This window comes from Garra rufa, chromosome 23 (genome assembly GCF_049309525.1).
Source record: "Garra rufa chromosome 23, GarRuf1.0, whole genome shotgun sequence".
NCBI classification, from domain to species: domain Eukaryota; kingdom Metazoa; phylum Chordata; class Actinopteri; order Cypriniformes; family Cyprinidae; genus Garra; species Garra rufa.
In genome coordinates, this window is record NC_133383.1 from 6,102,513 (window position 1) to 6,123,496 (window position 20,984).

General features: G+C 34.3%; 2 protein-coding genes across 3 annotated transcripts in view; one reads left to right on the forward strand and one right to left on the reverse strand.

Annotated features, from left to right (window-relative positions):
- Positions 1 to 209: 209 nt before the first annotated feature.
- elovl7b (ELOVL fatty acid elongase 7b) lies at positions 210 to 3,163 on the reverse strand. Of its 2 annotated transcripts, none has more exons than XM_073829354.1 (8): positions 3,109 to 3,163; positions 2,574 to 2,670; positions 2,299 to 2,489; positions 2,142 to 2,222; positions 1,990 to 2,046; positions 1,794 to 1,899; positions 1,293 to 1,429; positions 210 to 1,201 (listed from the first exon to the last, which is right to left on the reverse strand). In XM_073829354.1, the coding sequence occupies exons 2-8, from the start codon at positions 2,635 to 2,637 to the stop codon at positions 992 to 994; spliced, it is 846 nt and encodes a 281-aa protein (XP_073685455.1). In that variant the 5' UTR covers positions 2,638 to 2,670; positions 3,109 to 3,163; the 3' UTR covers positions 210 to 991. The 2 variants fall into 2 exon arrangements, with proteins under 2 accessions (XP_073685455.1, XP_073685454.1); XM_073829353.1 differs by having other exon boundaries at positions 2,574 to 2,667; positions 3,109 to 3,157.
- A 6,294-nt stretch (positions 3,164 to 9,457) lies between these two features.
- LOC141298723 (aryl hydrocarbon receptor-like) overlaps positions 9,458 to 20,984 on the forward strand; it is a 21,836-nt gene continuing 10,309 nt past the window's right edge. Inside the window, exons 1-2 of the mRNA XM_073829026.1 lie at positions 9,458 to 9,838; positions 16,128 to 16,321. Coding sequence (XP_073685127.1) covers positions 9,780 to 9,838; positions 16,128 to 16,321 — 253 coding nt within the window. The 5' untranslated portion in view covers positions 9,458 to 9,779. The remainder of the gene's footprint in view (positions 9,839 to 16,127; positions 16,322 to 20,984) is intronic.

A 20,984-nucleotide genomic window follows, 5' to 3' on the forward strand; every position in this document is an offset into this window, starting at 1 on the left:
TAAACATCTCGACGCCAGTTACTTCACTTTTGAAAACCGACACGTTCCTGCCAATACTGTGATTGGGACACGAAATCAGTCACGTGATTCAACTGATTGCCCAAATATGGGCATCAATTCTACCGGTGTAGCCTAAGTGCAGTATGGGAGGTGTAGTTTAAGTGCGCTTTTGAGAACTTGCATACAAGTAAAAGACACGAAAACCAACAGATGGTGACATAATTTATTTGGTTTCCTTATAAAACTCGATTTCTTTTTTCACAAAATTGTACATTTTTAAAAAGACAAAAACAAGGAATAACAAATCCTGTAACATTGTTCTGGTCTTCCATTTCCTCAGCTCTGATCAGTAGCACATAAAAGCATAACAAAACTCCTACAGAACAATCTCATTTAAAAAGGATCACATTAAGAAAACAGCAACATTAAATAAAGAATAAATAATCACACGGCATAAATCACTGACAAAATAACTTCAGATGATGTCACTTCTGCGGCACACGGTAAACTTTCAGGTTCAAGCACAACCGGCTAGATCAGTCTTGAGCGTTACTCAAGGGTTAAAGGGTTTCGGGCTCATTTAGTTACTAAACTAAAACATAACCTTCAAAAACCCTTTTAGCAACAAACTTCAATCCCCCGCACTCTCATAACCTCTTCAATTTCAGCCAGCAGTTCAATCATACACCAAAGCTGAGAAAATCAATATTTACAAGTAAATTAGAGCATTTTGGAAAGAAAAAAAAACACTGTACTTCCCACCCCATACTCATTTCAAAGCCTTAAGTGAAGACAACAAAAATGAGGACAGCATCTCTAGTGAAACACCAGCATGTGCAAGTTTCAGAAGTCTTAAATCCAGTGATAAGGTGGTGTATTCCACAATAGTTTTAACATAAAACAGGGAAGTGGAACTTGAACGGATGAAATAAAAAGGAATATTCCCACTTAATAGGTTTGAGCTTTACTTTTAGGCGACCAATGGAAAAGATCACTCGGATTTCTTAAGGTAGTTTCCGTTCTGGAGGACCTTGGGAAGCCTCTTGCCCTTGGTGTAGGCGTGATAGTAGAAGTTGAGGAACAGGACCAGGAAGATCAGACCATATAGACCGATGACGTAGAGGAACACAGGAAACTGGTAAGGACAGTCCTTCATGAAGAAGAACTGGCCAATGTGAGCGGTGACCATCAAAAACTGAATCTGACAGAAACAGAGGGGTGACGTTAGAACCAGATTAGAGTTGGATTTCAACAAAGAACACCAGGGATGGTTAGATAAGCTCGCAACTTACCAGCTGAATGGTGGTCATATACTTTTTCCACCACAGGTACTTCTGGTAGGTGGGTCCCAGGGCAGACAGAGCATAGTAGGTGTACATTATGACATGGACGGTGCAGTTCAACAGGGCATGGAAGGTTCCCAGACCACCTAAGAAACCAAAACACACCATTAGTGTCAAAGCCGGAATATTTAACCCAAAAATAAGAATAGAAGCAAAGTGGACGACCACAACGGTCAAGCACCTTCAAATCGTGTCATTTGGCATTGGATATCTAGCAAACTTGCATTTAACAAGCCATATGGACCATTTTTAGCATGCACTTATTTTATAGTGAATTTAAAAGGGATTCAATTAAATTCACTGCTTTGTTTTACAATGCCTTTATGAAACCAAGTTTTGGTTATCTGGACTTTCAACGGAGACAGAAACCTCTTAGTTAAACCAAAGTTTTATGGGTTTGGAATAAGGGACAATTTAATTTTTCTGTTTGAATGATCCATAATACATTACCTGGGGCGAATCGGACCCCAAACCACCAGGTGAAGGGCATGATGGAGTGGTGAAAGACGTGAAGGAATGTAACCTGGCTGTTCTTTTTCCTCAGGACAAAGAAAATCTGTCAAAATAAGATAACGTGGGAGGTTAAGCACTGATCCTCCATCATAAAAACTCAATTATGTGCTGAGGACAAAAGCAGCACACTTACAGTGTCAAGCATCTCAATGAATTTGGAGAAGTAGTACAGCCAGCAGGTCCATGCCATCTACAAGGAAACAAGGCGGTTAAGGAAGTGTCAAATTGTTGTACGAGTCATCTGCGACAAATGAATAATCAGAAGAACGTGCGTTATTCACATACCCTGAGAGCCTGAGGAGAACTGGAATAATCCACGATGTCACACCCATAGGTGTAGCCATTCGCCCAACCAGACATGAGAAACTGTAAAAGACGAAATTGTGAACACGCAACAATGGAGAGACACACTACAAACAAATAACGCAACATGTTTACGAACCTCATAAATCATGTAAATGGAAAACACCACAATGCTGACGTTATAGACGATCATTGGACGCTTGAGGTCAAAGGGCTTGCGGTTTTCCATCAGCCGAGGCCCCAGCGATGTCACAAAGTAGATGTAGGCAGTGATGATGATTGTTTGAGGGAACGGAGAGGCCATAAGCAGCCAGTTCCCGGTTCGTGGATCTACAAATGAGGCAAGAGATGTCTTATAATTTTTATTTTAACTTCAGAAACCTTACAGACACAGATGTGTTGATGCAAACTCACCTGCTTCCTTAAGCCACTCATCATAGAACAAAACAGCTCTTGAGGTCAGTGTGTTGAAAGCCATCTCTCTGTAAGGAGTCTTTAGGTTTCCCTTCTACTGGAAATAAGGAGACCAAATTAGTAAGGAGATATTTAAATAAGCTTATTTGTGAAGTAAAATAACCCTGTTAATGCTTTCTAGCTCTAATGAAACATAGCTTTCCTCTTTTACATGCAAATAAGGTGACAAATCAAGCTTAATCATGAAACAGGATTATAAAGACCTTCCCAAAACTCTCATATGGAGCGCACATGCTAGTAACGCCACTCCCAAATGCCAATCCCATACAAACCACTCCCAAACACAACTGGAAAGACGTGAAACCCCAGTGGATTCCCAAGTGATGCCATTCCAATTGAGTTTCAGCAACTGAGTTTAAAATGCTAGATTAAAAACATCTAAACTTTATAAAAACAACCAGGTCAGCTACTAAATCCTTAAATATAATAATAACGCATCCTAATGCGACTGTCACCAGAAAATAACATCTCAAACCTTAAAACCCGAAGCTGTGCTCCTTCCACGCTCTCCCTCCTCCGCTTGACTGCTGGTAGCCTATCAATAGCATGACTCAGTTAAACCTGCTATACTTATACACCTGTAAGCGTGGCTCCGCCCACAATTATTCATATATGGAGGTTCCGACCCATGAAACTTCCGGAATTTCGGTCGAAACTTTAAGGCGCGCTCTCTCATTGGCGTTTCCTCAGTGACCTGTATGAAAATATGAGCGGAACGCTGTACGAATGTCAACAGCAGGTGTGTGGCATTATTTTGCGCCCTGGATTAATTGTTCAAAAGCGGAAAAAGCAAAACATGCTGACTGGAGATCTTTTCAAGGTGAACTCGACGAATACTCAGCTCAAAATTGAGAGAAAACGGCGCTAGTTGTCTGAATGTTGTAAAATTATTGTGAATTATAGTATAAAAGGTCAATATTAGATTATATATTGAACACTGTTGTTGAACAAGAAAAAAACACACATGTTGACCTTTGGTGACAACATGCCCCGATTTCACCCAGCAGATAATAATATGTGATACTAAACTTTAACGTAAAATACAAAATTTTACAATATGATAGTATTAATATTAAAATTATAGTATTTAATACTTAGTGACCCTGGACCACAAAACCAGTCGTAAGGGTGGATTTATTTCATTTGAGATTTATACATGATCTGAAAGATGAATAAATAAGCTTTCCATTGATGTATGGTGTTAGAATAGCACAATATTTGGCTGAGATACAACTATTTGAAAATCAGGAATGTGTAAAAGAAAAATCTTTAAAGTTGTCCAAATGAAGTTCTTAGCCATGCATATTAGTAATCAAAAATAAAGTTTTGATATATTTAGGGTAGGAAATTTGCAAAATGCTTTCATGGAACATGATCTTCACTTAAAATCCTAATGGTTTTTGGCATAAAATAAAAATAATATATTGTTGGCTATCGCTACAAATATACCCGTGCTACTTATGACTGATTTTGTGGTCCAGGGTTACATTTGCGATACTAAAGTTTAGCTTAAAAGACAGAATTTTGAAAAATTATAGTAATAGTACTAAAATAAATATTCCAGTAAACAAATAAAAAATACATTGAGATTAATCAAATCAATGTGAAAAGCAGATCAAAACATTGCAGTAATAAGAATGAATGAGGAATGTAGTGTTTTAATATTATAATTAATTTTGTAATGTTATTTTGGGGTGAAATCTTTGTGTGGGATTCGTCCTTGTATTCCTGTTGACTTCCATCACCCTGGTTTCAGTTTCAAGGCTGGGTCACCCCATCAGTGAAGGCAATTAGATGCCTGAATGAGCAGAGGGGTTCTGTTGCTTTCAGAGTCATTATTACACAATAGAGGAGTCGTACACCGTTGGGTGTGAATAATAAAACTAACCTACGAGTGGGAAAAGGAGGGTGTATGTAAACCAGAGAAAAGAAAATACAGGCCTGGTGATTCCAGTGTTTCTATATGGCTTCATAATATTTGGCAACATAATTAGCATGTGTATTATATACACACACCTGTTTTGTTAAAAGATTGTTGTGATGGAATGCATCTGTTAAACTGCTGGCCCTTTAAATTTAGTTTCATAGTCATTGCATAATAAGAACAAAAAATACCAATGCAGAATAAATGCTTAGATCTTTTAATGTTTTACCAAGATTTATATTTTACATTTTGGATGTTTTCAAGAGTACACAAATAAGGATGTTTTTTTTTGTTTTTTTTTATGAAGACGTTGCGCAATACAACAGTCTCTCAAACCTTGAAAATACCTGAGATGTGGCAAACGTTTCAGCCCAGACAAAAATGATGCCGTTGTGATAAATCACTGCGGTCACAGCAGGTTGTATTTCAGATGCTTAACTTCTTACGTTTTATCTTCAAATACTAATCTAAATAAGTTATTTGCCTAATTATCCTAGCCAAGTAAGCGGAAAATGAGAAGATGAGGCTCAAAATAGTTGTGAGAAAACATCTATTGTATTAGTGTTGTATTCCAGTCTTTTGACCTAGAGAGAATTTTCTTTTTTTTTTTTCAAAATTGCTAGTTTATATCACTGCATTGGACTAAAATCCTAAACCTAAAACAGGGTATAACCAAAGCTGCTTATAAATTTTGTGTTATGCTACACTACCAGTCAAAAGTTTTTGAACAGAAAGATTTTTAATGTTTTTTTTTTTAAAGAAGTCTCTTCTGCTCACCAAGCCTGCATTTATTTGATCTAAAATACAGCAAAAATATTTTTACTATTTCAAATAACTGTTTTCTATTTTAACATATTTTAAAAATGTAATTTATTTCTGTGATCAAAGCTAAATTTTCAACATAATTACTCCAGTCTTCAGAAATCATTCTAATATGCTGATTTGCTGTTCAAGAAACATTTATTATTATTGTTATCAATATTTAAAACAGTTGAGTATATTTTTGTTTCAGGATTCTTTGATGAATAGAAAGATCCAAAGATTTATCTGAGATCAGTTTTTTTTTTTTTTTTTTTTTTATAGAAATTAATACTTTTATTTAGCAAGGATGCTTTAAATTGACCAAAAGTAATGACAAAGACATTTATAATGTTACAAAAGATTTCAATTTCAGATAAATGCTGTTCTTCTGAACTTTCTATTCAACAATGAAACCTGAAAAAAATTGCTGTTTACAACATCATAATAATAATTTAAAAAAAAAAATGCGAAAGCAGATCAGAATATTTGATTTCTAAAAATTCAGCTTTGAAATCAAAGATATAATTTACATTTTAAAATATATTTAAATAGAAAGTTATTTTAAATCACAAAAATATGTCACAATTTGACTGTCTTTGCTGTACTTTCGATCAAATAATTGCAGGCTTAGTAAAAAAAAAAATCTTCCTGTTCAAAAACTTTTGACTGGTATTGTATTTTATTACTAAATCAGAATCAAAACCAGAATGAGCTTTATTCCCAGGTATGTTTACACATACAAGGAATTTGTTTTGGTGACAGAAGCTCCACAGTGCGACAGAATGACAGTGAGCTCATTTTGTCAGCTTGTTTTTATTCAGTTAGCATAGGTTTTGTATTTCTTTTTGGAACTGAATTATCCAAGGCCTGAGCTGAGCTTATGCATCTCTGTTTTTGAAATAATATGAACAAAAATCCACAAATAATGCTTTTTTTTTTTTTTTTTTTAGATTAATGAGGCCTATGCGCTACTTGAAATAAAACACCAATATTTGGTGATAATAAAAGTCATTTTTGGCCAAATTAAATAAAGAATGATCAGTCCAGCACAAAGGGTTTCAGGTTTTCACAGATGACACCGAACGGATTCATCTAAACAATCTACAAATGTGACATCAAGAACATTTTATCTCCACAGAAGCATCTAGCTCAAGTTCAATTTAAGAACCCAATACAGACTAAACAGTTGTTTCTTTCCTCATGTCAAGTTTGTTCACTTTTGAAATGACAGCAACACAAAAAATGTTGTAGATAGAGTAAATAAATGCCATTGTGAATGGCTCATCTCAATGAAGTGATTACAGAAACTTGGGTGTTGGTGTTCTTGTTGCTCAGAGAAACCGGCTAGTCGAGCTCTGGCAGGATGGAGACAGAACCATCACTTCGTGCTTATATATCCTCAAACTATTGTCTAGTATCAGGGTTTTCGATCAGTGGTCCATAGAGATTATATATACATAGATATAGTTGATAACAGATATAGACTTTTTTTTTTTATCTGTATTAGCGGTGGGAGTCTACAAAGCTCGAAAACCGAATAAAAAAAGGAAAACTGTATACTGTAAAAATGATTTTTCAAAAGTAGTAAACAAAACAAAGATGATCATGTTTAATTCATTGTGTTACTTGTGATATGTGAAACTTAACAGCACTTTCTGATCAAAAGTTGTTGTTTTTTGTGTATAATATAATTTTTGGACTGGGTTTCTTTGCAGACAGAGTTTATAAATGCTATTAATGTAATGTTCAGACTGTTTTTATGATCTTTGTATGCTCCACTTTTATCAAAAGTTTTCACCAGTTTCAACTTAAAAACTTAAGTTTAGCAGCTGCCTTAAGATTTTAAGTTAAATCAACTTAAGTCATTTAAACTCACAAGTTATATCAACTCATGTTTATTGTAATAAGTTAAAATGACTTGTAGTTTTACGCTGATTTAACTTAAAAACTTAAGGCAGCTGCTGAACTTAGGTTTTTAAAGTTAAATCTGGTGAAAACTTTTTACAGTGTACTTGTTAATGGTAAAATGATAACAGTAAAAATCAAATAAGCACAATTATGCATTTCTGTGTACTTTACATATCTTAAGGCTTGACATTCAGTGTAGTGAAGTACTTTACAGAAACCATTGTACAAATATGCATTATGGTTAGTAAAAACACTTGAAATAAACAAAGGCGGTTTTGACCTCACAAAAATGTGAAATATGTTACTAATAAATCTGGTTCGGCAGGTAAAGTTAAAGTACAAGGCACTGTTTTGTGACATCTTGTTAAATAATGAGACGATACATCCCTGAAAGTGCTTTGTAGCCATTCAGCGTTTTTAGACAAACTTGCTTTTAATTGTTATTATAAATATTTATTAGTAAGTAAGAGGTAAAAATGAAACAACCCTGGGCAGTTAAATCAAAGTTTAACTGCTGCTGTTGACTGCTTCACTGAAATATTTTTTCAGATTCTTCAAATGCCTTAGGTTCAGTCTTAACCAATCAGCAAAGAGCCGACTGTCTTGGCACCTTTTTAGAAGTGTATAAAAATCCCCAAACAAAGGATCAACTACAGTAATGCTATTGGATACAAGCAATCAAAACTCTGAGTAATTTTGGAAATGACTCATCAAAGGAGAATTAGATAAATGCAGTGCTGTTACATACCATAGATTTCCTGTGATATTGAAATGATTTGGTCTACTGCCTCAGAATTATATCACTATCTGTTAATATTGGTTTAGACATTGATAAACTACTTAAAACTATAGAAATAATCAGTTTCTTAAACTTAAGACAATCATCTTGAGTTATACCTAGTGAATTCATTTTTCTATCATATACTATTGTGTTATGCAGTGTTTAGGAAAATTACTTTTAAAAGTAATGCATTACCATATTGAGTTACTCCCTGAAAAAGTAACTAATTACGTTACTTAGTACTTTTTATGGAAAGTAATGCGTTATGTTACTTTTGCGTTACTTATTAAATCTGAGCAGGGCTTGCTTGTTTGTTTTTAATATAAAAAGTATTATTTTTGGCAATATAATAAGCCTTTTCACACCAAAAGCCTCAGGCTTAGAGAGAAGTCAATTCACGTCTGTACAGTGGACCGCAGAAGAAAAAATGTCAATTCTTTAGCAATAAAAAAGGAAAACAAATGTTAGATTATTTTGAGTAATTTTTGCTTATTAGTATTAATGAATTGGATCATCGAAGGTCAGAAGCAAAGACACTGGTTAATAAAATGGGATTCAATACATAAAGGATATTGGTATTATTCAACATATTTAATTATTGCAGGTTTGCACTGAATTTCACTGTTTTGAGGAATACTGTATCTGTTTTTTGTTTTGTTTTTTCGGTTTTTTTTGCATGTTTACATTTATTCTGGAACTAAAGTAACATCTTTCTCACAATTTCTCTCAACTTGGGGACAAGAGAGCTTTTAATCAATAAATGGGGGGGGGGGGGGGGGTAACACTTGTAAATTAAAAAGTAATGTGTTACTTTACTAGTTACTTGGAAAAAGTAATATTATTACTTAACTCGCATTACTTGTAATGCGTTACCCCCAACACTGGTGTTATTTAATGTTTTATAAAGTTTTCCATTGAATTTTAAAGGAATAGTTCAACCATAAATGAAAATCTGCCATCATTTATTCACCCTGAAGTTGTTCCAAACCTGTATGAGCTTCTGAGCATAAATCTATTATGAAGAATGTTTGTTGCCAAACAGCCATTGACTTACATTGCTCTGTTTAGTTACCAGCATGCTTCAAAATATGTGCTTAAAAGAAGAAAGACTGGACTTAAGCTAGATTTTCGGAATATTTTGAGCTGAATTTGCCGTCATAATTTTATTAGTGTGTTCTGAGGTGTTGCCAAGTGAATTTTCTTGCTCTGACCTTTGACCCAATTGAGCAATTGCTGCAGTTTGTTTTCTTGACCTGCCCTGTCTCATTATGTCCACTAGAGTGCTCCAAACACTAGATTTTCTTGATCTCTAAATATCATACAGGGAACTTTTGATTTGCTATTCCATAATCACTCCTCCTACTGTCCTACAGACACTCACCCATAGTCTGGGAATATGAAGCTGTACTTTATACCTGACAGTTATTCATGACAGCTCTCCTTTGAATCAGGATTACATTCATTGTGCGCTCTTCAAGATACTGTCTGGCTGAACTCTTGGGATTAATTTATTTGCATTATCATAGTTTGGTTTGGAGTGAAGCTGCTCTGTTATATAATGGCAAACTGGAGAACATTTGAGTTCATGAAAATCTGGAGCTGCTGCGTGTATGGCGTTTTGTGAGAGAATGCATTAATGAGCATGCATTAATGTGTCTACAACAGCAGTTCTTCACTAAGTCTGACAGTTAACAGTTTTACTATGAAATTGAAACTGAATGAATGAGACACCATGCTGGGGAATGAAGGGTTATACGCGGTGAGGAAGAGGAAGAGGCCCACTCACAAGAGGTAAGACGTTCGTTTGAATGTGTTTATTGTTTCTGTCCTTTTTTAGTGTTGCAATTTTATATATGTGGGTTAAAAGCATAAACGATAAGACATAAGAGAAAGCTGTTTCGTTTATGTTTTGTATTGCGTGTGAAACTCCCTCAAGCCGAACTCTCACTTCACACGCGAGATTCAGAAAAGGAGGGAGAGTGGGAGGGGCTAAATTACATTGCACAACAAACACACACAGGTGTACTGTGTCCAATCAAAAAAATTAAATCTTTTTTTTTATTATTCCTTTTTATTGCATTTTATCTATACACGTGTACATACAAATTTCAATGTACCAGATAAAACATAAATCAACAAACAAACAAAACCAAAGGCTTCTCAGTATTTTACATTAATATACAATACCATACAATACCACCTCTTTTCGTAGTCTTCTATCAAAACATTTCCAACTCCACCACATTTTACAAACAATTTGAAAGGTCCCCAAACTCCATCAAAAATGTTATATTTATTTTTTAATATAGGTTATCTTTTCCATTGACATGTTTATTACCATCTCTTTCAGCCAACGACCTATACTTGGTGCACATGTACTTTTCCAATTTAAAGAAATAAGCCGTTTCGCTTGAAGAAAACATATATTTATAAATATATGCTCTGTTTTTTTTTTAACTTGATCTCCTTAGGGTATAAATGAAATAAAAAGATTAAAGGTGACAGTAGTATGTTAACATCAAGGATCTTTTCTATCATTCCTTTCACACCTTTCCAAAAATTCTGAAGTTCTTCACACTCCCATATACAGTGATATAGTGTTCCTTTAAAGTCACTGCATCTTAAGCAAGTGTCTGGGATATTTTCATTGTATTTATGTAATACAACTGAAGTTATGTAAATCCTCATCAACCACTTATATTGTAACAGTTTCAGACGTGTGTTCATTATTAGTGATTGAGCTTCCTTGCATGCTTCCATCCAGTCCTCCATCGAAATATCCACCTTAAGATCCGATCTCCAAGCTTCCAATTTATAATCTGAAGACTCCTTTGATCCTGACACCAGCTGTCATGACTCTGGGCTGTGCGTTTCTGCGTCAGGAACAGAGAGTGCCGTTGTCTCTGCGTCAGAGAGTGCAGTTGTCTCTGCGTCAGGAACAGAGCGTGCCGTCATCTCTGCGTCAGGAACAGTGATGGCATTCCCCGCCGCGTCAGGATAATAAAACAATAAACAAAACACACAAAACCAACAAATAAAACAAAAGGCCAACACGGCACAACACGACTAGAATACAAAACCAAAGATAAACGAAACAGGAAACACGGTCTAGGAGCCAGGATAACAAACCACACAGCAGACAGCATACAGGAAACAATGCAACCAGGACGAGTGGTGGGAAAGGGGAGACTAATATAGTGCTAGGTGATTGGAGACAGCTGTGTGATCAGAGAATGACAGGTGTGTGTGATGAGACAGGTGTGCACAATTGGTGGAGTGGGGTGCGGGAGAAAGGGAGACAGTGACCTCTGGTGGGGAATGGAAAACACACAGCCCAGAGTCATGACACCAGCATATTGTATAATAAAGAGATTAAACCTTTACCAAAACAATTTCTTGTCACTTCCTTTTCCAAGATAGACAATGATGGCATATCAAGGGAATTATTTTGTGATTTGAGGATAAAATTTCTTATTTGTAAATACTTAAAGAAATGTTTTGCAGGAATATTGTATGCTATTTCCTTAAATGACATAAGAGTATTGTTAACATATAAATCTGCTATCTTTCGAAATGCCCTTGTCAGCCCAAATCTTGAAACCTGCGTCTAATCTGCCTGGTTTAAATTTTTCATTGCCCCAAATGTGACCCTGGACCACAAAACCAGTCATAAGGTAAAATTTTACAAAACTGAGATATATACATCATATGAAAGCTCAATAAATAAGCTTTCTATTGATGTCTGGTTTGTTAGGATAGGACAATATTTGGCCGAGATACATCTATTGGAAAATCTGGAATCAAAGGGTGCAAAAAAATCTAAATACTGAGAAAATCACCTTTAAAGTTGTCCAAATTAAGTTCTTAACAATGCATATTACTAATCAAAAATTACATTTTGATAGGTTTACAGTAGGAATTTTACAAAAAATCTTCATGGAACATGATCTTTACTTAATATCCTAATGATTTTTGGCATAAAAGAAAAATCAATAATTTTGACCCATACAATGTATTTTTGGCTATTGCTACAAATATACCCCAGCGACTTCAGACTGGTTTTGTGGTCCAGGGTCACAAATGGGGCTAAAACAAGATAAAGGGTAGAAGACACCTAAATATTTTTACACGTCAAACCATACGGAAATCATATTTATCACTATGGGATTGGAATTTTTTTTTTTTAAATCTTTCAATTCTGATGAATATAAACATAAATTTAAAGGCAAGCCAGACTTAGTGGCAGCTGATTCCATATCCACCCAAGATGGGCAGTCCTGAGATAAAAAAACAAAAAAAAAAAACATAATTGTGTTGCACAGATAAGTTGCACAGCCCAATAATACCAATGAACATTAGGACACTGTAAACCTCCTCTATCATATGGCAAATATAAAAGTGTTAGACGGAGTCTGGAACATCTGTTATTCCAAATTAATTTAGTGAATATTTTTTTAAGTCATTGAAATAGATGCTTAGGGGGAGGCAGAGGAATGATCTGGAATAAATATAAAAATTTTGGCAAAATACTCATTTTTAAAATATTTATTCGACCAATTAAAGATATGTGTAAGGGCATCCATCTTTCTATAGATCTACTAACAATCTCAAGAAGAGGTTCATAATTTACTTGCACTACATCCTCTAGTTTTGGTACAATGTTTATACCCAAGTATGTAAAACAATCAACAATATTGAAGGTTGCAACACAATTACTAGGTTGCTGTCTGTCATTTAGATATAGAATAGAACTTTTAGAATTGTTAATTTTGTATCCAGAAATTCTTCCAAATGTATCAAGTTGCTTTAGGAAAAGAATGACATCAATTTTATGTTCTATCTTTCCAATCTTAATACCTGTTAATTCCACAAGGTTTTTTACTGCTATTGCAAAAGGCTCTATGGAGATGGCAAAAAGTAGAGGAGAAAGGGGAGAACCTTGTCTACACCCTCTTGATACACTAAATGGTTCTGAAACAATATTATTTGTCAACACTTCTGCTGTAGAACTATTATAAAGTAATCTAACCCACCTACAATACCGTTCACCAAAACCAAATCTAACCAACACATCAAACAAATAAGACCATTCAACCCGATCGAAGGCCTTTTCGGCGTCCAATGATAGTAGAGCAGTATCTTGTTCACCCCTCTGTTCATAAAGAATATTTAGGACTCTTCGAACATTGTGAAATCCCTGCCTATGCTGTATAAAACCATTTTGATCCTCTCCCATTAAATTTGTTAACGTGGGGACGGTTGCAACACTTTTTTTTCATTTCCTTTAGTTTCTCAGAGACTGTTTGTTTTAGAAAGCTGAAATTTTTATACAATAAAGCCACAGCTGTCAGCTACTCACCCATATTGCTGCAACATGTGTACATATTATAATATACGTACAATTTACATGGGCGTAAATTTCATTTAACAGTAAGGGGGGACAATAAATATGCAATTTCTCATGAGCAATTTTTGAAGGGGACACAAAATAATACAGTCAAATTGTACTTATAAAGATACACAACAATAAAAACAAGGAATTAAAAAAGGTTTAAAATTTTATTTAAAGTGAGTAACACAGTGCTCGTAGTAAATGCACAGCCAAATTAAACTCCTCACACTCGCTACGAGCGCGACTCGAACCCGGGGTTCAATTTACACTTAAATAGACAAAGCGAAATGTTGCAACTGTCCCCACAATAAAATGTAATTAAATCATTCTTAAATATAATTTTGCAATTTCTTTATTTTATTTGTGCACAGACACGGTCTTTAATAAGGTAAATTGGCTGTAAAAACAAAACAAAACAAAACAAAGAATAATAAATAAAAAACATCTCGTAACAAGTAGATTTTTTACCTATTCACTTAAAAAAAGGGAGAGATGCCTAACTATTAAAGGGTTCATTAGTATTATCATTATAAAATTACAATTATGTAATGTTATGGCAAGCTTTTAAATCAATGTTGTGGTAAGGGACAGCATGTTGGGACGGTTGCAACAATGCTTATTTGCATATTTATAAGATCAACATTCATTGGATATCAATCTGGCCACTATTCCGAAATAAATCTGCTCCGGTTGTTTGAAATCTGCAAAAATGCCACTTTTTAATTTGCTGCTCGGTATTTTTAACCAAAAGTTTCTGTACACTGCCAGTCAAAAGTTTTTGAACAGTAAGATTTTAATGTTTTTAAAAAAAGTCTATTCTGCCCACTAAGCCTGCATTTATTTGATCCAAAGTACAGCAAAAACAGTACAATTTTGAAATATTTTTACTAATCAAAATAACAGTTTCCTATTTTAATATATTTTAAAATGTAATTTATTCTGATTTCAAAGCTGAATTTTCACTCCAGTCACACGATCCTTTAGAAATCTAGAAGAGTAGAATTTTTTCAGGTTTCTTTGATGAATAAAAAGTTCAGAAGAACAGCATTTTTGTCTTGTTTTTTCATCATTATAAATTAAAATCTGTCATCGTTTATTCACCCTGAAGTTTTTTAAACCTGTATGAGCTTCTGAGCATAAATTAATCTATTATGAAGAACGTTTGTAGCCAAACAATTGATGTTAGCCATTAACTTACATAATATTTTTTTCATACTCTGGAGGTCAGTAGCTACCATCATCTGTTTAGTTACCAGCATTCTTCTACATATTTTTATTGTGCTTAAAGGAACAAAGCCCAGACTTAAAGTAGATTTTTTTTCTGGATATTTTGACCTGAATTTGCCATCATAATAGTTTGAAATATTTTTACTATTCAAAATAACTGTTTTCTATTTGAATATATTTTATGTAGGCTACTTTATTCCTAAAGCTGAATTTTTAGCATAATTGCTCCAGTCACACGATCCTTCAGAAATCATTCTAATATTCTGATTTGCTGCTCAAAAAACATTTATTACGTTAAAAACAGCTGAGTAGCATATTTTCAGGTTTCTTTGATGAATAGAAAGTTCAGAAGAACAGCATTTATCTGAAATAGAAATCTTTTGTAACATAAATCAAAAAATGATGCTGACTGCAACCTTTTGAATGGTTTAATGTATAATGTTACAAATGCTTGTTGTTTCAGATAAGTGCTGGTCTTTGGATCTTTATATCCATCAAAGAATCCTGAAAAACATGTTTTCAATAATAATAAATTTTTGAACAGCAAATTAGCATATTAGAATGATTTCTAAAGGATCATGTAATGCTGAAGATTGGGTTTATGATGCTGAAAAGAATAAATTACATTTTAAAATATATTAAAATAGAAAGCAGTTATTTTAAATAGTAAACTTTTACAATATTACTGCTTTTGCTGTATTTTCGATCAAAAAAAATGCAGGCTTGGTGAATAGAAGTGAAAAAAAAAAACATGAAAAATCTTACTGTTCAAAACCTTTTGACTGGTAGTGTATATAAAGCATTAATATGTAATAAGCTAAGAATATCATCTTGCAAATGTTGCAATGGTAGAAACAAACCTTTTAGAAACTGAATCAAAGCACTCGAAACACCACATGTTGACGCCTGCTGGTCAAAACTGTTTAAATGCAACAAAACCTGCACAAAAACATCTTTTATGCACCATTTGCAAAACAATTTTTTGAAAATGCATTCTACTAAATGTAATTACAAATCACCAACAACCATTAAATGTGAAGTGTCTGTCTAATATGTGTTTCTTTTTTGTTTGCATGGCTGGTTTTGTTTATTTTATGGAGAGCTTGGCTAAACAGACCAATTAAAAACATAAATACTCTTCCATTTTATTATCCACCTTATTTTTCCCATAAGAGCAGGGAACAGCCATGTGTCAATTTTATGGGTCTGGCTTCCGGTCTCATCGTCGTCCAGCTATTTTTAGCTGTACAAAACAGTAAATTGCAGTAAATGTGACTGCACCTTCCATAAACATATTATGTAGAATACATTATTGGAGGAATTCAACTGTATTCGTTTTTCTTTTGGTCTCTGTAGATGTAAAAAATGTTTTATCTCGTTTCAAATGGACTTGTGTGTGAACTGTGCTTACTATGAATTTATATGCCTGTCCACTGCACTGGCTTGTTCTAATTATTGTAGTTGTGGCCTTGAAACTAAAACTCAGGACGACACCAAATCAAGCCCTTCCAAGCGTCACAGAGACCGGCTGAACTGCGAGCTGGACAATTTGACGGCTCTTCTGCCGCTGCCGGAGGAGGTCCGAGACCGACTGGACAAACTTAGTGTGCTCAGACTCAGTGTGGGTTACCTCAAGATCAAAAACTACTTCACTGGTAAGTCTCAGAGAGATATGGAGATATCTTTGCTCTCATGTCATGAAGGTCTGAGTATTCAGGGGAATATGTGGGTCATGGAGTTCACTGCATAATAAATTAATGTGTATTAATGAGTCTTTGGAGCAGGTGGCAGGTGCTGATTTTGTTGAAAGGTAACAGAAGATCAAACTGACAGCATCATTTGCAGCTGCAGTCATGCAGTATGACTTAAATGGCAAAATGATTCTTTCATTACCTGCTGCACAGCCATCAGAGACACTCAGTGTCAGAGTAAAATAAAACATTTTCAAGAAACGAATGGATAATTTCATTTCACCAGAAATACATGTAATTTTTCATAAAGAAAGACTGTTATTAGGACCATTATAATTCTATTTTTAGATGGAAAAATATTTGAATGAAAATTAAGCACATTATACCCCAAATTCCTAGTAGGCTATACTGTGAAATGAAAATGTATTAATTTACTTGCTATTTAAACTAAATAGAAATAAAAAATAAGTAAAATAAGTAAATTAATGGTCCTAATATGAAATATTACATATTTATTTTGTGAATAATTAATAACAATAATAGTTACTAACAGTATTAATATTATTAATTCTTAATATTAATTATATTATATTAATAATATATAGAAATCCGGGTTTGTACAAGGTGCTTAAAGTACATGAATTTGACTGTTTGAAATTTAAGGCCTGGATATATAGAAATATTCCTCAAGAGATACTTGAAAAGTGCTTAATTTATTGAAAGACAATGTATCTATGAAAGTGTTTAATTTTGTCAATCAGCACCTCTGTGTTCACACAAAATTCATTCAATTAAAAAAAAGAGAGAAACAGATGAGCTCAATTTACACTAGAATCGTTCCGATTGATTCAAACTTGTGACTTCGATCTTTCATTTTAAGCGATTCACTTGCAAAAACAGATCAAATTAAAAGATCTATTTATTTTCGAATTTCAACATCACTTGAAACGATTTTAAAAAGAAAAAAACAAGTAGTGATAAGTGAAACAGAGCTTTTCGAAACTCTGAATCAGTTTTAGGCTGGGCTAGGCCTAGGCTGGTCTTAGCTGGTTTAACCTGGAAGGAGCTGGTTTTAGCTGGTGGTTTTCCAGCCTAACCAGCCTGGCCTGGCTGGAACAGTGGCCAAAACCCCTCTAAAACCAGCCTGCTGACCAGCTATGACCAGCTAAAATCAGGCCAACCAGCCTAGGCTGGTTTTAGCTGTTTTTTTCACCAGGGTTCAGCCAGCATTAGGGACTTCAGAGCATGGATCGCAAATCATTTGATTTAGATCGAAACTTCAAAGCGGATAAGCAAATTTTTTTTGTTTAGATTGGATCTTCGTAGCGTGGATCGCGAATCATTTAATTTAGATCGGGACTTAGGTGCGGGTTCGGGAATCATTGTTTCAGATCAGGATTTCGGAGCGATTTCGCGAATCTTTTTTCTGATTTTTTTCTTCAGCAGTAGAAAACATCAAACCATTAAGGCAGTGCAGTTCTAAAAAAACTAAATATAAAAAAGAAAGTATACATAAATACAAATGTCTTTAGAAAATTAACCGTGGTTTAACTATATTAGAAGTGCAGTATACTTTGTAATAATTTAATATTTAGCATGTACTTGCTTCACTTTATTTTTGCCATTTTTCATTATTTTGTTTATCTATTTCTCTTTTTTTAGAATTTGAAATAGAAAACATAAGTGAGATCTCTGCTTTAAAGTAATGCTTGAAAAGTCCTTGAAAGTCCTGGAATTTCATTTTACACTATCTGCATGAACCCTAAGAAATAAGTTTAATGATGAATACATTTTATAACAATAATAACAATTATTGTTTTTACAAATTATTTTCTTGGACTGCTTGTTTTGGTTTTTCCCATTGTCTCCCCCGTTGGACTGTCTGTTTGGTTTCTCCCTATGCCCTTATTTGGTCTTCCTGCTAGTTAGTGTGATTCCCTCCACCTGTTGTTGTAATTAGCTTCCCTTTATAAGTTGTTTGTTTTCTCATTTTCCTTGTTTGGCTACAATGTTACCTGCTGCATGCGTGTTCCAGTTAGAGGCTGTCGCAATAACCGCAATATCACGCTACTGACGAGCATAACCGCAGAGGAATGCAGCAATCACAGGTTTTGCCCTTCTCGCTTTACACTTAATGCATGTGTACTGAATATTAAATTAGTTATAAGTTAGTAATGATAACATAATGTGTACCATGCTGATTTGTATAGAGGCTTAGTAGATTTGCACTTAACAAGCCTAAGCGGACAGGGATTGAGAGAGAGATCGACTGAGCGTGTGCGATTACCTGCGTCTGTTTTTAAGGTCGAGTCAGATATGTATGTGAAACTAGCTTATGTCCAAGGAAAGCCAAATCTGTCTTCGCATCGACGCTCTGCTGGTCAGCTGAGCCTTTAAAATTATTTCAACAGCGCGTTTTGTTACGTCTCTCTTTGAATAAATAAGCGTTTACTGAGCCACTCAATTACTGCAAGGGAAATCCTTTACCACGACAGCCCTAGTTCCAGTCGCCTTGTCTGTTTGTTTCCCTGCCTGTGGATTTATTAAAGACTTTGCATTTACTTCTACATTATGTTGCGCATTCCTATATGCATTGTGACACCTGAATATTTCTTTGACAGATTCAAAGATTTTTTTTTTCTTCAAGTAAAGCTAAGTTTTAGTAAATTTCTTTTTTTGGTTAACTAACATAATAGACCCTGTTGAAAATAGTCAAAACACATCATGCCACTGTAACAAAGTGCCTGTGAACCTTCAAGTCCTCCAGTCAAAATGTGTTTCATTTCAATGCTGATGTGAATGGCATTCCAGAAGGGAGTAAGTGCAATAATGTTGAAATGGCATGTAGTTATAATTATCAGGTGGTGTTTTACTAGTGAAGTTTAACTTTAACATGGAGCCTGTACTGGTGGCAAGTTATAATGTTCTGCTCCAGTTTGCAAGGAAGCTCGCTCATCTCACTGCTAAATAGTTCAACAGACATTAATGTTTCTCTTTATAAAGCAACTGTCTGTGCCATCACATGCTCAGAGCTGGATTTATATATAACATTTTAGTCTGAACTGTCCTCCCTTAACCTTTCACCTTGGTAGTTGAATAAAAACAAGAGTAAAGGTTAGAGAGAGGAGTCCAGTCAGTAGACTCTGAAGGAGGTTATAGTATAATAAAGTGTAAGAGTGTTAATGTCAGGGTCAGCAGTAAGTGACCCAAATGCAGAGTGAGACATATTTATCGATCTACTGTGCACAATCTTGAGAAATCCAACTAGCAGAAACAGCACAATGCCTTCCAAGGTAGATGGTCTGGAGAACAGTCCAAGTCAGTAGGTAAACCAGGCAGAAGACTCAGAATGCCAGTAAACAGCAGAGCTGGCAGTCAGAGTAACGGGACTCAAAGCAGACCAGAATCAGAGACTAGGTTCTCAGCACCAGGCTTGGTTGGCAGGCTGCTCTGGAGAACCAACAGGCAGGGAGTCTCAGGCTGGTAGAGCAGGACTGGAGGGAACACAACACAGGGAAAAACATGTAATTTAAAAAAAAAAAAAAACACACACAATCAAAACTAAAGATAAAGTAAATATCTAAATTTAGACCACACAAACTAAAAACACCAAATCCACATTAAAGACTAGAAACAAGACAGAAGAACTACTAAAGAAAACATAAGCAAATATAAGCATGATAGCTAAAGGTATAAACCAAAGAACAAACGTAAGAAAACTGCAGCAAGGCCACAACAAATAACAAGGCATAGCAAAAAATATGGCACAAGACAAACCTGCAAATGCTAGAGGTTAAACAGCAAATATAAAGGGAGGAAGGTAATGAGGGCCAGGTGAGCACAATTAGAAGTAATGAGGACAAGAGGAGGGCTAAACAAGAGGGCGTGACCAAGGGAAACTAGGAGGTGGGACCACAGGAATACTTGCAGACACAAACAAAGACAAAGCAATGGATAATATTTTCCTCTGGGTGATTCAGTTGAAAAATAATGCTGTTTTAATAATAAATAAAAAAAACTGATCTAAAATAAAAATAAACCAAGAAGTAAAAAAGCAGAAGCAGATCACAAAAGTACTTAAAAATTAACTATATATATATATATATATAACAAAAATATTTTTAAAACTTTCTATGGTTCCTTTCCATTCCACAAAAGGTTCTTTAGAATTTTTAAAATGTTCTTGCTAAACAATTATTGAATCAAAAGATTTTTTTAAAAAGAACTTCTCATATCATGATTTATGAGTATGTAATTTGTTTAATTTTATTTGTTTATAGCAATTAGGAGCCAGTATTATTTATATAGTATTACTGAGATACAATTATAGTATTAATTACTATTTGAACCATTTTTTTGTGAATATTTTTAAAAATCATTTTAGTTAAAGTTTTGTAGTCTTTTGATGTTTTGTATGTATGTCTATATAGTTCTTATAATTTTTTTTTTTTTTTTTTTTTCAGTTGTAGTTTTAGTCATTTTAATACATCAAGGTTAATTAAATTAAAAATATTTTTTTTATTTAATGCCCTGGCCACTAGCTAAAATAAAACTTTTTTTTCAGTTAAAGTTTACTATATTAAAATATTGTTTTGTTTTCCATTTTTTAATGGTTTTAATTTTAGTT